The following is a 24,394-nucleotide window of genomic DNA, read 5'->3' on the forward strand; positions in this document are numbered from 1 at the left end:
GTTAGCCAGGATGGTCTCGATCTCCTGACCTCATGATCCGCCCCGTCTCGGCCTCCCAAAGTGCTGGGATTACAGGCTTGAGCCACCGTGCCCGGCCTAAAGTACTTTTATAAAACTAAAATAAAAAAGACTTCTGTCTACATTTTGCCAACATGGAAGGTTCTCTTTAATCTAAATCATTAAGTTTTTCTGGTCTGAAGATTCACAACTCCCACTACTCTTCCAGGCAGTGGTTCCACAAACAAAATTTCTTCCAACCAGAGTTTCTGTCAATATATATTTTCCCCTTTTCCTGGAAATTATAAATTATGAAAACAATCTCCCTAAAAAAATTGAACTGTGGAACTTCAAGTCAGAAGTTACTCTGGCATTTCACTATAGCTTTTTCTAAACTATCTGGCAACTAAATATCAATATATATGTTCAAGTACTTCTTCTAAGGCTTATCAATAAAAATGTTAAAATTCAGCCAAAAGCATTCAAAGTTGGTAGTTCCTTTGTATATCTAAGGAGGTGCCTTAAACTTATTTAATACAATATCCATTATTTTCATGACTCAAAGATTAGTAGTTTAAGTTATAATATCTGAAATTCTATCACTTACAAAAAAATTTCCTTCTCTCCCCAAAATAACCTAATATCTAAGTCATAATTTTCCTAAAATGTATCATGAAAACCAGCACCTTATAGCTATACCAATTTGTATTTTCATCAAGTGAACACAAGCGCATCCCATTTTACAAAACAATGTGCCTCATGTACATTAATGTATGTGTCCAACCATACCATGATTCTCTTATATCAAAATGCATTATTTTCTAGTGTTTTCTATACCATTACAAACACATCTTTACATGAGATCATGAAACACTCAGCTATCCTATACAGGTAGGTTGTGAGTCTATTTCAACTTGTGAATTTTACCAGAGAACACTCCCTGCTGCTAAGACTGGAACTTTTTCTAATTATTTCTAAAGAGACATTTACAATTCTCTTTCTAAACATTTAAATGTATAACTTCACTGACTTATCTGAAAGCCTTAATAAATATTTTATTTAGTATGTTAAATTCAACAAACTTTAATTATCTTGTCAATCATTTCCTAATTGTACAACTGGGCTTCAGAATTTACTCTGTGGTAAAACTTCAGTTTCTCTTATTTTATAATCATGTTAAAGGAAACATCCTCACATTTGGGTGCTGTGTTTATGTTTTATATACGTTTTTCAGCAATGTCACCCAAACAGCTGTTTGAGAATTAGTGAGGAAATGCATTTATGAAGAACCAACTAGTGTCTCTCTGACAGACCAGAAATACAGGAGAAAAGAAAACAGACGCAAGTAACTGTGGCTCCAATTTTTTTTGTTTTTTAGATGGAGACTCGCTCTGTTGCCAGGCTGGAATGCAATGGCGCCATCTTGGCTCACTGCAACCTCCGACGCCTTGGTTCAAGGGATTCTCCTGCCTCACTCAGCTCCCAAGTAGCTGGGATTACAGGCACGCACCACCACGCCCAGCTAATTTTTGTATTTTTAGTAGAGACGGGGTTTCACCATGTTGACCAGGATGGTCTCGATCTCCTGACCTCGTGATCTGCCTGCCTTGGCCTCCCAAAGTGCTGGGATTACAGGCGTGAGCCACCACACCCGGCCAACTGTGGCTCCAATTTTAACACTGTCCCTTCTCTCATTTGTCACGTCAGACAAAGATTACCTCCTTCTCCTAAATCTGTCATGAGGATGCTGTGAGAAATCACTTGGGGAGAGAGCACGCTGCAAACACAGAAAGCCTAAAAGGTCTTGAACCATCCATTCTGAACACTGCTGAAGCACAGTGTACAGGAACACACAGCAACTGTCTCTTCACAAGGTTTTGGCACAATGACTACAAACCAGATTTCCCCAAATCTTAAAGACAAATAAATGTTCCAATAAAAAATGATTAAGCCGGGTGTGGTGGCTCATGCCTGTAATCCCAGCACTTTGCTAGGCTGAGGCAGATGAATCACCTAAGGTCAGCAGTTTGAGACCAGCCTGGCCAACATGGCGAAACCCCGTCTACTAAAAAACACAAATTACCCGGGCATGGTGGTGCACGCCTGTAATTCCAATTACTCGGGAGGCTGAGGCAGAAGAATAACTTGAACCTGGGAGGCAGAGGTTGCAGTGAGCTGAGATTGTGCCACTGCACTCCAGCCCAGGCAACAGAGTGAGACTGTCTCAAAAACAAACAAAAAAATTAAATAAAATGTTACTTTGCACCTGCTTGAGTGTGAAAAGCAGATGTTCCAAATAAAGAAATTAACATCTCAGAATATAGACACATAAAATGACTCATGTGATCCCACCACATACTTAACTGTGACATGCCTGCACATTACTGACTATTCTGTGTCTCCGCAGTACCAGTATATAATCTGTATATATTGTATGTAGAAAGACATATACATATGTATCATCTAAAATACCTAAGATACATTAGAATTTTAGGTTCTGCTCATATTTAAAATATCGTTGACATTAAAAAAAGAATTCTAAAGTTGTTGTTTTGGCCAAAATATCTGCAAGTAAGTTAAACGTATTCCTACTCAGTATTTGGCAGCAATCATGACTGAGTTTCCTCAAAACAAAAACACCAGAAAACAAAATGACAAAAATGAACACAAATGAACTTGTGTTTACAAACACACACACTAATACAATATCAAAATTCTTGACTACAAGAATGAAAATGGTTTAGATATAAAATATCAGCAGAATAGTATTTTAAAAAATTTTTACAAATATCCCAAAAAGACTATTGTTAAATAAAACTTTAGTTAAAGTATCACACGTGGCCAGGCATTGTGGGTCATGACAGTAATCCCAGCACTCTGGGAGGCCAAGGCAGGTGGATCACGAAGTCAGGAGTTCGAGACCAGCCTGGCCAACATAGTGAAACCCCATCTCTATTAAAAATACAAAAAAATTAGCTAGGCACGGTGGTGCATGCCTGTAATCCCAGCTACTTGGGAGGCTGAGGCAGGAGAATCACTTGAACCCAGGAGGCAGAGATTGCAGTGAGCCCAGATCATGCCACTGCACTCCAGTCTGGGCTATAAAGAGGGACTCAAAAAAAAAAAAAAAAAGCATCACATGCAAAGATCTATTTTTTGTCTACAAAAATCCTTTACATTGTCTATAAACCTGAAGAGCAAGCAAACATAAGAATTATGTTTCAATGCTTACGCATCATTTTAAAACATTAATTATAACAATAACTGATTAAAAAAATAAAGTTTCATCTTGGGAAGTCAAGGCAAATATATTAAATCAGACTGTACAGAAAGACCTGATTTGAATCATCAAGAGACTTTCCTGAAGAGTGTTAGCTTTAACCAGGACCCTAGACAAAGAGATAGGGACCACAAGGCAAATGCTGTGGGCAGAAGAAGCACATGACATACAGAGACAACAAAGCAGCAAGACAGAGCTGTGTTAAGAAAAGCAAGGAGTGACAAAGTCAAGCAAAAAAGACTATCAAAATTACAGAAGCACATTTCCTTGAGCCCAGCACTTTCTCTCTTAGATACCTGCACGTGTATGTAAAAGACTACTCACTGTAGCACTGTTTAGAACAGCAAAGACTAGAAACAGTCCATAGAGCCACTGGGAGGGACTTGGACACAAATGATGATAGAACTAGAAAATGGTCTGAGGAAGCTGTTTGTATACTAGTATGTGAATCATCTCAAAGGAGGGACAAACATGATACATCACCAATTACGTTAAAAATTCCATAAACACACATACACACACTTGCCTGGATATGTACACACAACATCTGAAAGGATACAGAAAACTCTAGTAACTATGGTTGCTTCCAGAAAACAGAATGAATGGCTAGGGAACAGAATAAAACATTCACTGCATATTCTTTTGTTACCTTTTGAATTCTGAACCACATGTTTTTGCCTATTTAAAAAAATACACTTTAAAGTATTTTATGAAAAGCAAAAGGACAGAAAGAGCTGAACATACTGAGAAATCAAAAGAAGTGTGGTAAGTACATATGTATGTTGGAAAAGGTCAAAACTTCAAGAAAATTTTCCCTGCTAGGTAACTGGCTTTTAGTTTCAGTGGGGAAAAAAGAATAGGCTTAATGATTTCTCTATCCAAAGCTGCTGATTACATTGAGGGTGTGTGTTTTGGGGGTGTGTGTATGTATATATATTTGTGTATTTAATAGATGAAAGATGTTTCTACTTCTACATGCATGTTTGTATTTCAGGGTCCTCATATTTCATCCCAAAGGATCAAGTTCGCTAGACACTGTCATGTGTTAACCAAGGAAAATGGGCTTTTTAAACCTAAAAAACATTCCTTTGGGATTAAAAATAAACATAAATCAAGATTCATGCACTTACACACAGGCATGTTATAAGAATCTTACCTGCATACCTCATAGAGTAAGAGCTGTAAAAAGCAAGCCCCATCTCCCTGCCTCACACCTGGGCACTGTGCAGTGACCCTGCACTAAAGCTTTGTCCATGATATAATCTCAAGATCTAGATCTGACCAAGAGAAAAACTGTTCTTTGATTATATAAAAATGGGGAACAATCTCAATTATTGCAGCACTAAGAGCAAGCCAGCTAAGAATACCAAATTACCCTATTCTCATCAGCCATTAAAGAAATGGAAGAGTTCATGTATATCTGAAATCTTCCCCAGAGACTCACGTGCTAAATTCCTCAGCCTGGTTTCCTTATTCCTTCATCAGTAGGAATATTCCAATATGAAAATGAAACAGCTAAAAACTAAATCATGCTCACAGCTGGGCTACATAAGCTAGAAAGGACAGAGATGTGGAAAGATGTACAGGAAAAGCAGATTTCTACTGTATAAAATATAATGTTTCTAAGCTTTCAAGAATGAGGGACCTTGGTCACCATGGGGATTAAGAAAACAGTATCAAATTAGTTAATGGGACTTGTTCAAGGTATGTGGGCAAATCATTGTCAACACGTCTATTATTCGCCAACTCCACAAACACCTGGACTCTAATTTTGGTCATTACCCTACTAGACGCATAAGCTTAAACAAGTTGCTTCTCCTCTCTGTCTCAGTTTTGTCTCCTCTAAAATGGGGGCAATATTTCCTGCCTTGACTGGAATTGTGTTCTTGCTTGTTTTTTAATGGAGACCAGATATAAAACACCCAGTGGGTGGCACACAGCAGGCATTCAATAAATGGAAACTATTATTATGTAATAATAAAACACAAAGACTAAACCTCTGTCAAGAGTCTACCAGGTGATTATGTTAAAATTTTTTTTATTAGGTCCAGACCTGACTAGTGGTAACTTAACTGTCATTCCTACCTTTCATACTTAAGAGTCAAGACATTCTCAAATTCTTATGTCTTTCCTGAGAGGAGATTTAAATGGTATGAAACATAAAAGGAGTTTCTTTCAAAACAAAGACTATGGTTAACTTTAGTTACGTCAGATCCTTAAGGCTAGACTTTTTAGCAAGGCAACAATTTAAAGTCCTTTGAAGTTAATTACCTTTTAAATATATCTCTATATTAACAATACATCTTTTTAGGCAATAGCGCAAGAAAGATCGCTAAGTTTACTACAGCATGGTGTTTTTTTTTTTTTAAAAAAGGAGAAAGGATGTACATTAGGTGCCAAAATCGTAACTAGTAAGAACCATGACTTGCTTCAGAAGGGTAAAACGGGCAGAAGGTGGCCAAGGCTGCTGTCAAACACCTGCAGTGCCTCAAAGCTGCCATCATCCGAATCCCTACAGGGATGACAGGCCTACGAGAAGAGGCAGGAGACTCCTCTGACAGCTAGGTGTACAGCAGAGGTGTATTTTGCTCAAGTGAGGCGAGACAGAAAGCACAGGCACCACAGCAGCTCTCTGGCCACACCAGGATGTGGCACAGCCGCCTTCTAGAGAGTGTGTCCCAGGCCCTTGACAACAGCCTTCCCAGAGCTTCCAAACTCAGCTCCGAACAGTTCATATAATACCACGCACTTTTACTGATCATATTAATTTTTTTAGCTGGAATAACAAGACAGTGTGTGATTATAATTATTCTACATTGTGAAAGGATTGAGGAAATTTTGTCCAGTATCTTTTCCTAGTGCACATAAGTTATTTATAAGGGCTTTATGTTTATAGCAACAAAATAACCCACCTCTTGTTAAAGACTTTTCTACAGTCTATTATTTAAATAAACACATTTGTTTAGTCAGATGTATTCGATTTCTACTCTTCTTAAAAAGAAAAAACACCAAACCAGTGTTAAGTATTTAGAATATTTAGAATATTTAGAATACAACCACTTCATCAGGAATTGTTTCAGGAACAGTATAGACACTAATATTAATGTTTAAAATACCTTTCTTTAAATAATACTTACCTAAAGTTTGGCATAATCTTCCAAACAACATAAAATAAGGACTCTGGGCTAAATGCAGTCTGGCTGCCTTGCCATAAAGCACAGAGTGTCTTTCTAAACTCTTCTACCAAAGACCTGCAAAAGAGGAAAGGACAGTGCCCTCAGATTAGTGAGAGGCTACAATTTCAACACAGCGTCCACTCGTCTAAAATGCATAATACATACAAAATGAACACTTAAAAAGGATTTGGTCTTTTCTGAAGAAAGTCTGAAAAATAAGTAAGAGCATCTCAAAAACCCATATAAGTAGCAGTAATTCTGACAAAGCTAATTTGTAACCATATGGTTAACTCTGAGTGTGCCAATGCACTGCCGTATTTCTACACTCTGAGTCAAACATGCAAGCAAACAATACAGCACTGGGTGAGTTATAGGCCAAATTACTTAAGAATGTACATTTTCAAAATGCAAAACAAGCATTCAGCTCTCTTTCTCCCCTCCTGCCTTGTCCTTCTTGCTACTCACTAGCACCCCCAGACTCCAGCCTGTGTCACAAACCTTCACCACTTGGCTCTCCACCAGTGACCCTCAACTCCAAAAGTCAGATTTTCTCATGACTATTTTTATGTAAACTTCTCCAGTTTCCAGCAAGAATTTTCTGCTGGAGGTCCTCTTGTCACTTTCACCTCTATGTGCACTGACCTGCTCCAGCATCTACTGCTCTCTGTACACCCTCCTATCACTCAATATCCACACTCTTCTTCTCGCATAGGAATAGAACTCTCATTTTTTTCCTGGGCATATAAACTCTCAAAATAAAAAACTGAGTGTGTCCAAATTCCGGGAAATGTCTTAAAAAGAAGAGTAGTCCTATATTAATCCTTTCCTTCTTCCTGCTAGGGATGGGGACGGAGTTGGGGAGCCCCAGCACCACGGTGGACTATGTGGATGGATAGGGCTTCCGGAGGTTGGTGGAACAGAAAGCCAGGAGGAGCCAGATGGCTTTGTCAAACTACCCTGGACAGACAGCCTCTGACTTTTATGTGAGGAAACAAACCATGGATGTTTAAGTCACTTAACTCTGGTTTTCTACACCTGTGGCTAAACTGATCCAACTCAACTTCAACTTCCATAGCTGTCAATATAAGCACCATATTTTTGGATACTTGATTGATATCTCAGAGAATCTCAGTATCTTCTTTCTCAACCCTCACGATCACGTAGGACCCTGGAATACAAATCATATTTTTGACTTCCTAGTACTTGTACTTGAACCCTCTTCCTATGTTGGAGAATCCCCACTTTTAAGAGTTTGCCTCCCACTTCTGAAGCTAAACAGCCAGACACTTGCCTTCTCAGGCTCCCTTGCAGTCAGAGCACAGGTACACAGCCTGGGCTCTGCCCATCCAAAGCAGGAGTTAGTGACACAAAGAAGAAGGGACAGCACCAAATCCTCTCTGGTAGCAGTGGGGGCAAAGAGCATCATCCGGAGTGCAGGGCAGCAGCATGGCCACGTCCGCCAGCACCCATCTCCAGCAGTGCTGGTAACAGGAACTCTGCTGCTGTGCTGGGCACCAGAGGCAGTGGCGGCCTTACAGGACAGTTCTGTGGGGTGACTGTGACTGCGGTGCTGCTGCCTCGGACTCCAGACCTGATTTTTCACTCACCCATTATGATTAGCTCACCAATATCCCTGCAGTAAATACCTTTTCTGCCTAAATCAGCCAAAGGCAATTTCTGCAGTCTGAAACTCAACCCTGCATGACACAAATATATCAAGTACTACTAATTCTTCTCTTAACTCATACACATGTATTTTTTCTGCTGTTTCACTGCTGTCCCCTCTGACCTGATTACTGTAGAGTGCAAAGCCTCCTTGAAAGCAGGCACTTTCAACTCATCCTAGATGCTGCTGTGAAGGAAACTCCCTTCAAACACCACTTGCAGTGATGTCATTCCAGCCCTGCTCCACGCTTGGCTTTCTAGTTTCCCTGCACTGTGACTCTGGCCCTACTGCCCATCATTCTGACATGTTGAGTCCTACTCTCCCTCAGCCACCAAGGCAGGACAGTGTCAAATCACAGGATGGTCCTTCAGAATGAGTGAGAATGGGAGTGTGTGGAAGTGGAGGGGCAGACAGAGAAAACATTAAATACATAAGGAGTATGAACCACAGTCCTTCTGAAAAAAGAGCTGTAAAGTTAAGACACGAAAATGTGCCCCTACAATTGTCATAATGATAGATCTTCTGAACCACAAATAACGGAGGTCTACACCAAATGAGGATACAGGACTTGTTCTTAATGAGCACTTGTCCGTTTTTTCCCCCTCTCTGTATCAACCAAAAATTGACTTTATTCCCCCACAACTAATTTGTTGACTACAAATTAATTTCAGTATCCAAGACAGGATTACCTAACACTGTGAGACAAATGAGTTCACAGGGACTAATGAGATTCATCGTCGCCTACACGTAGAACTGCATTTCACATCTAAATGCCAATTCTTCAATGCCCAAATCTGTAGTCAATAAGCAGAATGCTAAATTTATCCCTCCTGTTATGGTAAATAAAAGAATCCCAACAAGTTTTTTTTTTTTTTTTTTTTGAGATGGCATCTCGCTCTGTCACCCAGGGTGGAGTGCAGTGGCGCAATCTCGGCTCACTGCAAGCTCTGCCTCTTGGGTTCAAGCAATTCTCCCGCCTCAGCCTCCCGAGTAGCTGGGACTACAGGCGCCCACCACCAAACCCAGCTAATTTTTGTATATTTAGTAGAGATGGGGTTTCACCATGTTGACCAGGCTAGTCTTGACTGACCTCAAGTGATCCACCCACCTCAGCCTCCCAAAGTGCTGGGATTACAGGTGTGAGCCACCATGCCGGGCCGGAATTCCAACAGTTATTAAGACTGCCAGCTAGATACTTAAACACAATTTTTAGAAGATTTTTTTTTTTTAAGGCATGTGCCTGTTAGCTCACATAATACAATGGAAATCACCAGTGAGAGTAATTTGTTTTGTAACTCAAAGCCAAAAGGACATATTCTTGCAACTCACACATTGTTATCCCCTTGGCTCCTGGTGTGGTATGTCCGCCTTCCTGCTGTTTTCCCATTCCTTAACTCCACAGCGGGCAGTTCTTTGAAATAACAGCAAAACTGCTCAATGTTACTATTTTAAAAGGAAGGGAAAATATTTTAAAAGAAAAGAATAGGACTGTAAAGAAAGTTGATGAAGCCCTACATACACATTTTGAAATAGCAATTTTTCATTGTCCTATAGTTTAAATGTATATCACATGCAAATCTTCTTTGCTCTAAAAGCCAGCTTTCTTGCTTTTGGATACTGTAAAAGAAGATCAATTCCTTTCTAGAAAAATAGTATAGGACAGATGACTTTGTAAAAAACAAAAAACAAAAACAAAGAACTGAAAACAAAATCCCTTTTCAAAAAAATCCCCAATTTTCCCTCCAGTTATAGGTGGTCACCATTTCTTTCTTTACAGTTGCTTGTTTCCAGGTATTCAATAATTTCCTCAAATAAAAACAAACCATGAAACTGACCATATTATTTTGATACACTGTACAGAATCATAAGGAGAATTCGGTAGTAACTATAATTTCCTCTTCGAGCAAGAAGAGGTAAGCTGAGAGGCAGTGCCTTCCAAGAGAGATCAAACATGCCTTCCGCTTCTTATCAGCAAACATGCCTTCCTTGGAAGATCATTTATTCTGGCCTTTGATGTCTCATTAAAATCTAAAAGTATGCAACTTTCAAAATAATTTATTCTACAAAACTTAGATCAGCCTTGTTGACTATTTTATTTTTACTACTTGTCTCATATTTTGAAGACATCTCATCTTATGACCTTGATTAACCTATTTATGCCTAGTGTTCCATTATTGGAATGCTAAGCTTCTGGGAGTTATTTATATCTTACTGCTCAAGGTCATCACCAAGGTCTGATTTTTCATACAAAAAAATTGCAACCTCTGGCATAAATGGGTTAAGACTCAACTAATGACTGAAATAAGCTCTTTGAACAAGGTTCTCTGTAATCCAGGGTCTGCAAACTGTGGCCCACAGGCCAAATCTAGCCCTCCACCACGCAGCTCTTAAAGCGAGTTTTACATTTTTAAAGTGTTGTTTTATTTAATTAATTTATTTATTTTGGAGGCAGAGTCTCACTTTGTCACCTAGGCTGGAGTGTAGTGGCACCATCTTGGCTCACTGCAACCTCCACCTCCTGGGTTCAAGTGATTCTCCTGCCTCAGCCTCCCAAGTAGCTGGGACTAGAGGCACACGCCACCACGCCCAGCTAATTTTTGTATTTTTAGTAGAGACGGGGTTTCACTATGTTGGCCAGGCTGGTCTAGAACTCCTGACTTCAGGTGATCTGCCCGCCTCAGCCTCCAAAAGTGCTGGGATTACAGGCATGAGCCACTGCATCCAGGCCTAAAGTGTTGTTTTAATAAAGGGCAGGGTGGTGGGGGAATATGTGAGAGAGACTGTAGCCTGAAATACTAAAATGTTTACTATCAGGCCTTTCACAGAAAAAGTTTGCTGATCTCAGTTCCAGCCTATTCAAGAAGCAACTGGAAATAACCGCAAACAACTATTCACTGCTGGACACTGCTGTTAAGTACGTCAGACAAATTACATTATTTAATCTTCCCAACTACCCCATGAGGTAGGAACTACTGTCCCCACTTTTACTGAGGAGGAAACGAAGGCACAGGAAATTAAGGTATCTTGCCCCAAACCATATGACTAGAGTTAGTGGCAGACAAGATAGGAAGCCAGAGCTGTAGCTCTTAACCTTTAATGTCAGACGCTTAAGCTCTGACTGCAGCATTACCTGAGTGACTGAAGGATGGCGTTCATGAAACACGTGTTCCCCAAATTCCGAAGGCCTGTGGCACAAATGGCAGTGGTGCTTCCCTGTAAGTGGTGCAAGAAGAGGCCATCAGTAATGCCAAGGGAAGGCCAACTGTTTCAAACATCAAAGCTAAGGCAAGGCCTCTGAAACTCTAGCACCAAGCCAATTTGGAATTGGTCCTTTTCTGTCCAATGAATATTTGAAACAAACTAGTCTCTGTATAAATGTCTGGATATTTTTAGAAGGCTGTTTCTGATCCTGGGGTTGTTCTAAATGGAAGTATCTTATTGAAAGCTTATGAGGAAATCACCATTAATGAGTACCATGGAGTACACAATGCAAAAACCAGGAAATCCTTAAAATAACATTTAAGACTTAATGCCTTTTAAGATTCTATAAAACTAAGAGAAATGGAAAATATAAATATATATGCCCCAAGTATTTTTGTCCCCAAACTTTTAACTCTAAGCCATATATAAATGGCCAATACGCATTTTCTTAACAATGGGATATTAATCTTAAAAAGCTGCCTGAGGCCAGGCACCTCACCCCTGTGATCCATCACTTTGGGAGGCTGAGGTGGGCGGATCACCTGAGGTCAGAAGTTCAAGACCGGCGTGGCCAACATGGGGAAACTCTGTCTCTACTAAAAATACAAAAAGGCCGGGTGTGGTGGCTCATGCCTGTAATCCTAGCACTGTGGGAGGCTGAGGTGGGTGGACTGCCTGAGCTCAGGAGTTCGAGACCAGCCTGGGCAACACGGTGAAACTCTGTCTCTACTAAAATAGAAAAAATTAGCCGGGCGTGGCGTGCACCCATAATCCCAGCTACTCGGGAGGTTGAGGCAGGAGAATTGCTTGAACCCAGGAGGCTGAGGTTGCAATGAGCCAAGATCACGCCACTGCACTCTAGCCTGGGTGACAGAGTGAGACTCCGTCTCAAAAAAGAATATATAAAAATACAAATACAAAAATTAGACAGGCGCGGTGGCATGCACCTGTAGTCCCACCTACTTGGGAGGCAGAGGCTGTGGCAGGAGAATCACTTGAACCTGGGAGGCGGAGGTTCCAGTGAGCCAAGAATGCGCCACTGTACTCCAGCCTGGGCTACAGAGCAGGACTCTGTCTCAAAAAAAGGAAAAGCTGCCTGAACCTAAAGACTTAGTCTTAAAAACGAAGGCTGGGTTTTCTGATGAGTAAGGAGTATGAGCAGGTATTAAGAGTGAACTGTTTTCTAGGGCAGAGGAGCACAGCAGTAATGCTGATGGGAAGAAGGTGCTGACAGATGGACTCACTGGGGTCACAGCAATAATCGACAGTACAAGTGGCAAACATTGTGTAAAATATTCCAAATCCAAGACACATTTATAAGAAAGTCTGTAACAGGTAACTTTACATGTTAGAGTTGTAACAAAACAGTGATTAAATCTCAACTAACTCTTATTTTTGAATAAATTTTAATTACTTACATTTACTTTTAATAACTTGCTGTTTAGTGTTGAGTTTTCCAAAAGTTTTCTTTTCCTATGCCTGTCAGCTGTGAAAGCTGAGCTATTAAAACAAGCAGATAGTGAAAAAGTTATTAATATATGCATGCTACACCACAGGTCAAAGAATAAACTCCAGCTGCCCTCAAGACCTAGGGCATGGAGACCTCCCTGACTGCTTCGTCAGGCCCACTGGGGCCCACACGTATTTGAAGTTAACTGAGGAACTCTATTTCCTTGGAAATCCCCACTGCTCCTCCAGCAGAGGTGGGCCAGACACCGCTCCTCCAGCAGAGGTGGGCTGGATGCTGCTCCTGGCAAAGCTGGCCAGAAGATGCAGCCCGTGGGACACTCCCCACCACCACTCTCACTGTCTGACCCACTGCGAAGCTTCACAGAGCAGAAGGCTCATTCCTCACAACAAAAGGAAAACCCTGGTCTGACATGACTGTTCTGAAATTTAACAGTAAGTCTCCATATGCTATTTCTTTCTTAATTTTGATATAAAGATGTCATGTTTTGCTCATTTGTCTTAATAGATGAGGATATGATCTGAGTTTGAGGAATGATAAATAAGTTACAGGAATATAGGCACATGTACATTCATTAGATGCAGCTATGCACCAAAGGACATTCCAAAACACATCAGAGCAGAAATTCTGAATTAAAATCACTCAAAATTTTTCTTGATGTAAGAAATATTTTGCTTAAAATTTATCAGAAAGTTATTTCTATTTTCAAAAGGTCACGTTAAAATTTTTATATCTCAGGCATATTAATCTAAAGGAAGTAAAAATTATGGTTAAACAACAGACTTTTAAGGCTGCCAATTCTTTCCCACCTTCTAAAAGTACCAAGTTAATCCAAAGTAAATACATAATTATTTTTTCTTACAGAATTTCCACATGAATTATGTCTTTGAAACATGAGAACTAGTGACAGTTGCTTCAAACCTCAAAATATTCTTCAGAACTGTATGTTTCTCTCTCACAGTACTGGTAACTGCAAGATGAAGAGACCAATTCTATAGGCTATAGTGTTCAATTATTCCTTCACAAATTCTGTGAAGTGGGGAAGGTAAACCACAAGCATAGTATATATGCTCTTTATGATAATGCCTAAGAGTTCATTTTCAGTTGTACCCTATATCAATAAGGCATTTCGCCTTTTAAAAATGTAAGTTATTACATTTTATCCTCAATGACTCTCAAAATGCAGAATCTTCTAGATCCATGCTATCTAATATAGTAGCCACTCACTCCATGTGGCTATTTAAATTAATTAAACTTGAAGTTTAAAATTCAGTGTCTGAGTTGCACTAGCCACTTTCCAAGTATGGCTAGTGTTACCATATTAGAGTGGATAGAGAACACTTCTGTCGCTGCAGAAAGTTCTGCTGGACAGTGCTGCTCCACAGGGCATGTGGAATAGTCAAAAGTTAAGTAAAACACAAATATGATCGTAGTTTCTAAATTCCACTACAGATTAAACCAATGTTTGCAAAACACAAAAATGAATCTAGGTAATGTTTTTCAACATAGGAAATGGACTGTAAGGTAGACTTTTCACTGGGGTCAAGCAGACGTGTAGACAGGTGGTCTATGACACGTTTCATCTGATGAAGTGGTCAATGGAAATAAAAGATTTCCTAACTGTATAAATGCATGCAGGTTCCCAAATGCCCTCTTTTCCCTGTGACTTAGTTCTGATTAATTTATTTCAGACTGAGAGGGTAGTCTTTACCTAGAGAAAACCATAAGTGGCAGAAAAAATATTCTGGTAGCCACCTACTTCTATAACAAATAACCAAGTTACTAAGACCTTTACAATGACATCACCACACCAAAGAGTGATACTACACATACATTCCTTCAGGAATCTCAGACTTCATGTTTATTGTGAACAATTTCAGAGAAAATTACATATTTTGGATCTGTGTGTATCTGTCTCTAATCCTAGATAGGGCTCATCAAATTAGAAGAGAAGCACTCTGAAAAAGGGCCAAAAGACAACAAACCAAAAAGTACTTAAACCTAAAGTACTTTAATTGGTTTAAAGAAATCATTATTCTTCCAGTATCGGCTTTATAATCTAGTTAGTCAATGAGACATACATGTCTGGTTTTAACAAACACTACGCAGTATTGCCCTCAAAGAAGTTAGGTTATTTCCTTTCAGTATGCAATTTTGAAACATTCTATGGGCTTTACACTTAAGTTTGCTAAGGCATTCCTGCTTTGTGCATGTTTTCACAATACCTTCTACACAGCAACTGCCAAAATAAATTAGATGGCACTTAATGATTTGGTGTGATGTACACAGATTTCACTTGAGTCAGCAGTCATTCCACAGCCATGCTTCTATGCACTGTAGCTTCAAAGGCATGGCTAGCTGGGTTTCTGTTTATTACTTCAATCTCGGGTCCAGTGAGTTTTCTCTAACTAAGCTATTTGACTATTCCAAGAAAAGTCTGTTCACATATAGTTTCATTTCTTTATGATGACAAAGTATTCATAGCTCCTTGTTAATGTCAAGTGATATTTAACTGCCCCTAACAAGCAAGAAAAAGAAACTAGGATCCTGTGCTATTGCACAGATGCAAAGTGGACAATATGTTCATTAAACCTAATTTCTCTTAAAAATGATGCATAAATCATAGTGCTTCCTAGTAGACCTCACAATACATTTGACAAGGGTTTTCTATTATCAAAAGTAACTATATGATGATTTCACACCTTTTTCTGCCCTTTCCTTGTACCCTCAAAATTCCCCTTGCAAATAAATTGAGTAGCTTATAAATTGTTGGGTAATAATTTTACAACAGGTTCTTGGGAACTTAGATATGGTTTATGACAAATATTAAATAAAACAAATGCAGAGCTATGACCACTAACTATGGGCCAAGTTTTAGATATACAAAGCCAAGGTTTATTTTATCAACATTTCAATCATATTATAAACATGAAGTTATAACACTCATCGACAAAACCCCACTCAAAAATTGTAAAAAATACTTCAACCCTATTCTTAGACCCTTCTTTTTCCAAAGGCCTATTACTTACTTTTCCAAGTTCTGTAAGTGTTCTCTGACTTTCTGTACCAGTCCCAGCTTGGTGTCATTGACCACAAAATCATCACAGCGATAACTGCAAGGAAAATATTAATCAGTGTGTGTAAAGAGCTTGAGGAAACCACAGTAATGAAATCACTAAAAGGCCTGGCTGCTGCCAAGATGATCACATGGCTCTGCAGGCAGTTACTGCTGGTGGTAAGTTTAAAGAGGACCTGGAATTCACAATGGAATGTTTTTCAAGAGTCTTTTTAAAAGCCACGTAGGCAATGAACATTAGCTTCTTTTCACGTTTTTTACTCAAAAGCGCTTCAATTCCTCCTTTGAAAATTAAATAAGCTGCTACACGTGTTATATTCTTTTTAGTGGTGCCTAATACATGGAAATGAAATAAAAAGCACCGAGTCTTTCCATGTAGCATTAAGCCTAAAGCTTTAAGGTAACACTTCCCAACCCAAATTAATGGGGAATTGGGGGGAGGAGAGATTTAAGTGAAAAGCAGGGAAAAGGTAATTAGCCTGTAGGGATATCTGAATAGAAAAACTAAAGTTAAAGCTGCAAATTTTAAACAGAATGTAATTAAAAGAGATTGAATTCAGATGAGTTGAGAAGAATGATCTTTCATTCTGAGGCACTACAAAACAAAAGTATAAAACAGTGGCTATATCATTCAGGCAATTGATAAGTGCTTTGAAGAAAAATATTTAAGCTATTTTTAAAAACCAACACTCTGTGTGTTTTACAAGACAATAAGCAAATAATGTAACAAATCACACATAATATAAACTTTAACTTGTACACATTAGCATTTAATTTTTTCCTGGGATAAGGCCAATTTTAACAAAAACAACTGACAAGCTGGCACTAAGATATTCTTTTGAATATGCAGCTTTGCATGAAGCCACTTGTTATTACTACCAAAGAATAATAAAAATAACACTGCCGTTCTCAGCAAACAAAACTGTGAAAGCACAGCAATTAGTAGAAATTAGGTCATCTCTAGCAGAATCCCAAAAACATTTTATATCTGAAAACCATTTTATTAAAAAGAGACAGAAAGAAAGAGAGAGAAAGAGGTGGGGAAAAGTAATTTTAAAAGATTACACAAAAAAGCATGCTTGTGTCTTTTACTCAGAGAAATGAAAATTTTAAGTGGATGCTTTGAAAACTGTCACTACAATGTTATAGATGTAATTATTTAACACATACTCTCATTAACTGACCACCCAGGCAGTCAATCAAGATTTCTCTAACATATTCTGAGTGTCTAAAGTCAGTTCCCAACAATTCCACAAATAGCTAAAAGCAGTCTTTTATATCCTGGACCATTTTCTATTATCAAAGTACTACCAGCAGGAGAAAAAAATTCTTCACTGGTCTTATACCAACCACATAAAGAAATTAAATTAGTGCAAAGTTTTAATTTTTTGCTCCCTCTCAGCACAAATATTAAGAGGATAAGATCTACTTTGTCTGTAAATTTGGGCTTAACACATTTGCTACCTCTATAAACCTTAAGCATTCACTGAAGAAGGAAATTGTATCGTTACTCTACTCGAATTTCTGCTTACATTTTCATTTTATGTTTGTATAAATTCATGCATGTAGTTTGAATAAAACAACACTCAGTGTCCAAAACTCGAAATGCTAGCATTTATCTGGAAAGTGAAGTCTAAGAGCAAACTCAGATCGCTTTTTATGTATTTATAGGATGCCATTAATATCTAATTGAAAACTGAACCTCTAACTGCCACAAATAAGTGGTTGTTTAAACAAATAAATTATTTCAAAGTAAATTAAATAACTGATTTATTTCTTTAAATTAAAGTAATCCTTTTTGGTATAACATGAAGTCAGCCTTGGATATCAAATTACATTTGTTAAAGTACAGACTCATTTACGGACTTGCTCTGTTCCTCCAGGCCAACTGGGTCCAGTTGCTTTGCCTCTCTACCCTTTCATCACCAAAGTAAGCTGATCTATACTCTAGAGCTGTGCAAATGTGGCTACGGCAACTGAGGAATACAATTTTAAGTTTTAAAACTTTTAATTAATATAAATTCTTAACTGAAGCAGTGTAATATCTTTTACAGTTAAGCACAATGTTATAGTTTGGTAGAACTGTATTCTGCTTTTATTATTAAATTGTGCAAGATATATGGCAGTGCACAGTTGGGTAAATGTGTTATTTCTAGCATTACACAAAAGCATATCACCAATCTACAACTGACAGAATGAGTCAGTTCAAATGATTTTTCTATGCAACAATGTAGCACTGTAATGGGTTTATTTGAACATTTTATGCAGATACCATAAGTTCCAGTGACACTTATGTAAATCATAATTGGCAATTAAATTAAAATACTTATTTTAATTATTTTATAATTAAATTTTTCTAGCTTAAAAATAGAAAAATTTTTACTTTCAAGTGAAGGCATACCACTGAGGAAGAATCAAATGAAAAGAAAACAGACTCCACAAGGTATGTCACAAATTTTACAAAGAATGGCAATTGCAATTTGCTGCAGCAGAGCAAAATTAAAAAGCTGCTGTGTAAAAAGTTTTAAGATAACAGACAACAGTTAAGAGATATTTTCAGCAAATGCATTTCAATTTAATACAAAATGGCTTCAGTTAAAAACATAATCAATAAAATTAGTCACAATCAGTGAAATCAGAATTAAATGTAAAACAAAAAAATTCCTGAAGATTTTACAGAACTTGAGCTTGTAAGCGGCCAGCTATAAAACAGCTTGGATTCTTTTTTTCTTTATTTTTTAAAAATACAGCTGGGGTATCCTGTTTCCCAGGCTGGTCTCAAACTCCTGGCCTCAAGCAATCCTCCCACCTCAGCCTCCCACAGTGCTGGGATTACAGGTGTGAGCCACCGCGCCTGACTAGTTCAGATTCTTGTTCAATGTAGAAAACAATTTTAAGATGGTGAGATGAAAAATTAAATTATTTCCGTTAAGGAAATTGTATTTTTAAATTATGAGGAAAAAAGCTAAAAGGTATTTTACAGAAAGTGAAAATCTTTGAGACATCAAGCAACTGTCAGTGAATAAAAGGCCCTTCTAACAATATTAAAGATCAATTAAGTCAGCATTTGAAAAGTTACAAGTATTTTTAGCTTTAGATGAATTTTAGAAGAGATAATGCCCAATTAATACTATAGGTATATCTGTCTCAAATGACCTTCAAATTTACAGAGAAATGTCTTCATCTATTTGCAATCTTAAATTTAAAACTGATCTTATGTTGTAGATATTTTGAATTCTCTACATCTGTAACTTTCAGCTAGATATAAAAAAGTCAGTTTCTAGCAACACAATGTTCAAACATCTGTATTTGTTGGATTTATTTCTCTTATTACTTTGTTCTGCTGTGTGAAACACAATGCAAATATTTGTGCCCTGAGGCAGATTGTATCATGGAGGCAGCTATTAAAATTGTTCAGACCGGGCATGGTGGCTTATGCCTGTAATCCCAAGACTTTGGGAGGCCGAGCCGGATGGATCACAAGGTCAAGAGATCAAGACCATTCTGGCCAACATGGTGAAACCCCATCTCTTGTAAAAATACAAAAATTAGCTAGGCGTGGTGGCACATGCCTGTAGTTCCAGCTACTCAGGAGTTTGAGGCAGGAAAATGGCTTGAACCCGGGAGGCGGAGGTTGCAGTGAGCTGAGATTGCGCCACTGCACTCCAGCGCACTCCAGTCTGGCGAAAGGGCTAGACTCTGTCTCAAAAAGACCCCAAAATTGTTCAGTACATATGCACAAATGCTCTAAATCATCATCAGTTTATGGAACTGTTAAAAGAAATAGAAGACAATGAATTTAATGACCACATTATTAGCTACTGTTGGTTGCTTGAGTCAAGGAAGAGTTTTGCAAAGATTTACAATTCTGGTAACTCTAATTCAGATTTTCTTGAAACAAAAGAAATGCTTGTCAATATTCAACAATCAAAGAGTAAACCAGGAATAGATTTTTAGAAATCTCAGTGTGATTTACAGTTACCCCTATATCACAATGCATATCAACTAGCTAGATTTGAAGACCCAAGGAGAGAAAAAGCTTATTTATGACCTAGCTAGACAAGTACAAGAATTTGTGTTAAAACTGAAGCTTTTTATAAGACAAATCAATGATTGTACACATTTTTCGACATGAATTAACATGCAGCAGCACAGCACTGTGTGAAGTGGCTGCAAAACCTATGGAAAAAAAATATAACAAATGCTTTGTTGATATGCATAAACTTAGTTGATTTTCAATTTATATGATGCCCCTTTGAATTTCATGTTGATAATAATAAGTTTTCACAAGTGTTAGTGGACTTACTTAACCTGCATGGATATTTTGACAGTGCTGCACTTCTTCTGAGTCAAATCAATTATTCTGAAGAGTAATTTCTGTCAATATAGATACAAATGTTGGAGAAAAATGATTTGTTTGGTACTCCATTTATTGGAAAACAATGTTTGAAACAGTGTGAATCTACTTTTTTAACTGCAATTTTTATGAATCTAAATACAGATCAAGTATTTTTTATGAAAATTTCACGGGTTGAGATGTACTTAAAATGTAAAATACACAAAGCATTTCACATAAAAAAGTGCAAACTATCTCTAATAATTTTATATTGATTACATGTTGACATAGTATTTCTGATATACTAGGTTAAAAAATATACAATCAAAAATAATTTCACCTGTTTCTTTTTGCTTTTTTTTTAATATGGCTACTAAAAAATTCAAAATTACATATGTGACTTGCATTAGTTCTCTTTTATATAGCACTGCTAATGCAGGGAATCTAAGATACTACCTGCTCCAAAATTCTATAATACTAGCATAAAGAGATAAGAAATTAACTTTATTGAACTATAAGAACTCAATTTTATAGTCAGGCATGGTGGCATGTGCCTATAATCCCAGCTACTCAGGAGATAGAGGCATGAGAATTGCCTGAACCCGGGAGACAGATGTTGCAGTGAGCAGAGATCATGCCACTACACTGGACAACACAGTCAGACGTCAGACTTGTCTCAGAAAAAGAAAGGAAGAAAAAAGAACTCAATTTTAGGCCAGTCGGGGCAACAAAGCAAGACTCCATCCCCATGAAAATTAAAAAATAAAAAATTCACTGGGCAAGGTGGCTCACGCCTGTAATTCCAGCACTTTGGGAGGCCAAGGTGGGTGGATCACCTGAGGTCAGGAGTTCAAGACCAGCCTGGCCAACATGATGAAATCCTGTTTCTACTAAAAAATACAAAAATTAGCCAGGAGTTGTAGTGTGCGCCTGTAATCCCAGCTACTCAGGAAGCTAAGGCAAGAGAATCGCTTGAACCCAGGAGGCGGAGGTTGCTTGCGGTGAGCCGAGATTGTGCCACTGCACTCCAGCCTGGGCAACAGAGTGAGACTCCGTCCCAAAAAAGCAAGACAAAGCACAAATAAAATAATAAATAAATAAATAACTAGCCAAGCATGATGGTGTGTACCTGTAGTCCCTCCCAGCTACTTGGGAGGCTGAGGTGGGAAGATCACTTGAACTTGGGAGTTGGAGGCTGCAGCGAGCTGTGATCACGTCACTACACTCCAGCTGGGTGACTCTCTAAAATTTTTTTTTTTTTTTAAGTTTTTTGTAACTCTATTTTTTTGAGGCAGGGTCTCATTCTGTCACCCAGGCTGGACTGCAGTGGCCCCATCTCAACTCACTGCAACCTCCATCTCCAGGGCTCAAGTGATCCTTCCACCTCAGCCTCCCAAGTAGTTGGGACTGCAGGCACCCTACCATGCCTGGCCAATTGTTTAATTCTGCCTCCCAAAGTGCTGGGCCTACAGGCATGAGCCACTACACGCCTGGATCTCTGGCTCACGCACTCTCTCTCTATTGAGACAGGGTCTTGCTCTGCAGTGATGCTATCACAGCTCACAGCAGCCTTGACCTCCTGGACTCAAGCAATCCTCCCGCTTCAGCCTACTGAGTAGCTGTGACTACAGGCATGAGTAACCATGCCTGGCTAATTCTTTTACTTTTGTAGTGGCAGGGTCCCACTGTGTTGCCCTGGCTGGTCTCAAATTCCTGAGCTCAAGCAATCCTCCTACCTCAGCCTTCCAAAATGCTGGGATTATAAGACTAAGCCACTATGCCCGGCCATAACTCAACTTTATTTTGGCTGGATTTGTTTTTCACTGGTTAAAAAATTTTTTTTTTTAGGTTTTACAACTATATTTCTTAAGAGCCAATTCTAGGTGTTCTGATAGTCAGTCACTAAGAGGGACATTTATTTTAAGAATATAACTTTTCTACTGTTTCAATTTCATATTATACAAGTTGTATATATTACTATGATTGTTGTTACCGCTATTCTTTAAGGAAAACAGCCGCTTCCACAGGTCCAAACTTCTAAGGTGAGAGTGCCTGTCACGTGGTAGAGGATTAGTAAATGTTAGTTTCCTTCCTCTGTGTAACTGCTAGCCTCACAGCACATTCCTCTCTAGCTGCCTACATTCCCCTGGTTTGATTTCTTTTTCCTCTGTGATCAGAGGTCAAAAGAAAGTAAGTAGCAAAGGTGGGAAATAAATGAAAATGTAAATGTTGCCGGGTTGCTTTAGTCTTCAGATGAGACACTGCTTTCAAACTAGAAACTGTCCCACTAATAGTGGTGTTTAAAAAGGCAAACAGACAGATTTGAAAGTTCTAAAATCTTTTCCTGATTCACTACAATTGTATTGAAGCTTTTGGTCAGAATTATGCATACCTCTGACACCTGGAAAAAAATTTAGCCACTCTTCTTAATTTTCCCTTCAAGAAGATTATGTCAGAATAAGTGGTACAAAAAAGTACATAACTCATAGGTCGTGTTTCAAAAATGTGTAGATTGGTCCTCTGAAGCCTGGAATGCATATCTCATTTTGAAATAAATGCTATGAAATGCGGTTAAACGTTCTAGGTGGAAATATATGTGTCCCAAAATGTAGCTGAAATCCATAGTATTTGAAAAAACTCGATTTCTCCTTTCTTCTTTATATACTACTGGTGCTGAGAAACTGACAGGAGAGGCCTAGGCAGGATTCAGATAACCTGACTGGCCTCTAGGAGAGGAGGTCCGGGCTCAGCATCTTCATATACATAGAACTTCATGTGATAAACAGAAGTCAGGAACTGCCTACATTATATGACCAACTTTTAGGCTATAAAATTTATACCTAAGCAAGTTTTGACTTACTGATTTTAAATTACTCTTCAAGAAAAGATGAGTTCTACATTTTTTTTTTTTTTTTTTTGAGACAAGGTCTGGCTCTGTCACCCAGGCTGGAGTGCAATGGTGTGATCTCGGCTCACTGCAACCTCCATCTCCTGAGCTCAAGCCATCCTCCTACCTCAGCCTCCCGAGTAGCTGAGACTACAGACAAGTAGTCTGTCTACAGTCTACTACTACAGACTGTAGTCTGACTACAGTCAAGTGCCACCATGCCCAGCTAGTTTTTTTATTTTTAGTAGAGATGGGTTTTTGCCATGTTGCCCAGGCTGGTCTCGAACTCCTGGGCTCAAAGCTATCCACCCGCCTTAGTCTCCCAATGTGCTGGGATTACAGTTGTGAGCTACCGTGCTTGGCCTAAAGATAAGCTCTACTTCTGATGGACTTTTTGCCAGATAAGGACTGTATTTAATAGAAAGAAAGAAGTATTTAAGAAAAAGTGAGCACACTGAACATTAAAAAAAATACTTGAAAATTGTAGTCAGGTATATATTACAGATGTTAGATAAGGAAATAGGATATAAAAAAGGAAGGTAAGAAGGAGATTGGTGTCTTTCTTTACTTCTAGGACTGAGACAAGTAACATTATCATCGTGGCTATGTAAAGATTAGTCTCAAATCCAAATTCATTGAGCCAAATATGATCATAAAGTAGTTTTAAACTTATTTAAGCCAACAGCTAATAAACTCCTAATTAAATGTACAGTATAGTATAATATGCATACTGCTGTTAGACAGGATATATACAACTGATTTTACTACTGTGCACTGAAAAAAGATACATCAAGTAGCAGGTAAATTTTCATAAGAAACACAAGCTATTTATTATATTAAATAATTAGGGAGGTAAACAATGAATAAAATCAGAGCTTGAAAGTTATTTCAAATACCATTGACACTAATAAACAACAAAAATGACACTGCTCAATTTTCTCATCACATTTATACTTTATATGTGCCTTTTTAGATTTTGATTTATTTCTAATGTATAGTATTTAACCTTGCCTAAACCTTGCTACTTTTCTTTCTATAAACTCTCAAAAACTCATCTTTTTTCTCTTCATTTCAAACAATATTCTTTTCTATACTTTGGTTATTTCCTTTGGTACATACTTTTCCCTTTTCCCTCAGAAACGTTCAAATCCATAGCTATCTGTAACTGAACTAAGTATAGTATTTGATGGTCTCCATAATGTCAGCCTTGCTTAGATATTCTTATCTCCCACCCCTTCCCTCCCAATCTTCCCTTTCACTTCAGTGTTACCTGCTCTAGTTTTAGAGTTAAGCTTTCATCCCATATA

At 38.3% G+C, this 24,394-nt stretch overlaps 1 protein-coding gene across 4 annotated transcripts in view; it reads right to left on the reverse strand.

Moving 5' to 3' along the window:
- The window catches only part of USP3 (ubiquitin specific peptidase 3), a 94,526-nt gene that overhangs the window by 23,033 nt on the left and 47,099 nt on the right, over positions 1-24,394 (reverse strand). For all 4 annotated transcript variants that reach the window (XM_017863677.1, XM_017863680.1, XM_017863679.1 and 1 more), the window contains 5 exons: positions 15,818-15,901; positions 12,739-12,820; positions 11,250-11,332; positions 9,449-9,562; positions 6,415-6,528 (listed from right to left, as the gene is read on the reverse strand). In XM_017863677.1, the coding sequence (XP_017719166.1) occupies positions 6,415-6,528; positions 9,449-9,562; positions 11,250-11,332; positions 12,739-12,820; positions 15,818-15,901 (477 nt within the window). The remainder of the gene's footprint in view (positions 1-6,414; positions 6,529-9,448; positions 9,563-11,249; positions 11,333-12,738; positions 12,821-15,817; positions 15,902-24,394) is intronic.

This window comes from Rhinopithecus bieti, unplaced genomic scaffold (genome assembly GCF_001698545.2).
Source record: "Rhinopithecus bieti isolate Rb0 unplaced genomic scaffold, ASM169854v2 scaffold_72467, whole genome shotgun sequence".
Taxonomy (NCBI): Eukaryota; Metazoa; Chordata; class Mammalia; order Primates; family Cercopithecidae; genus Rhinopithecus; species Rhinopithecus bieti.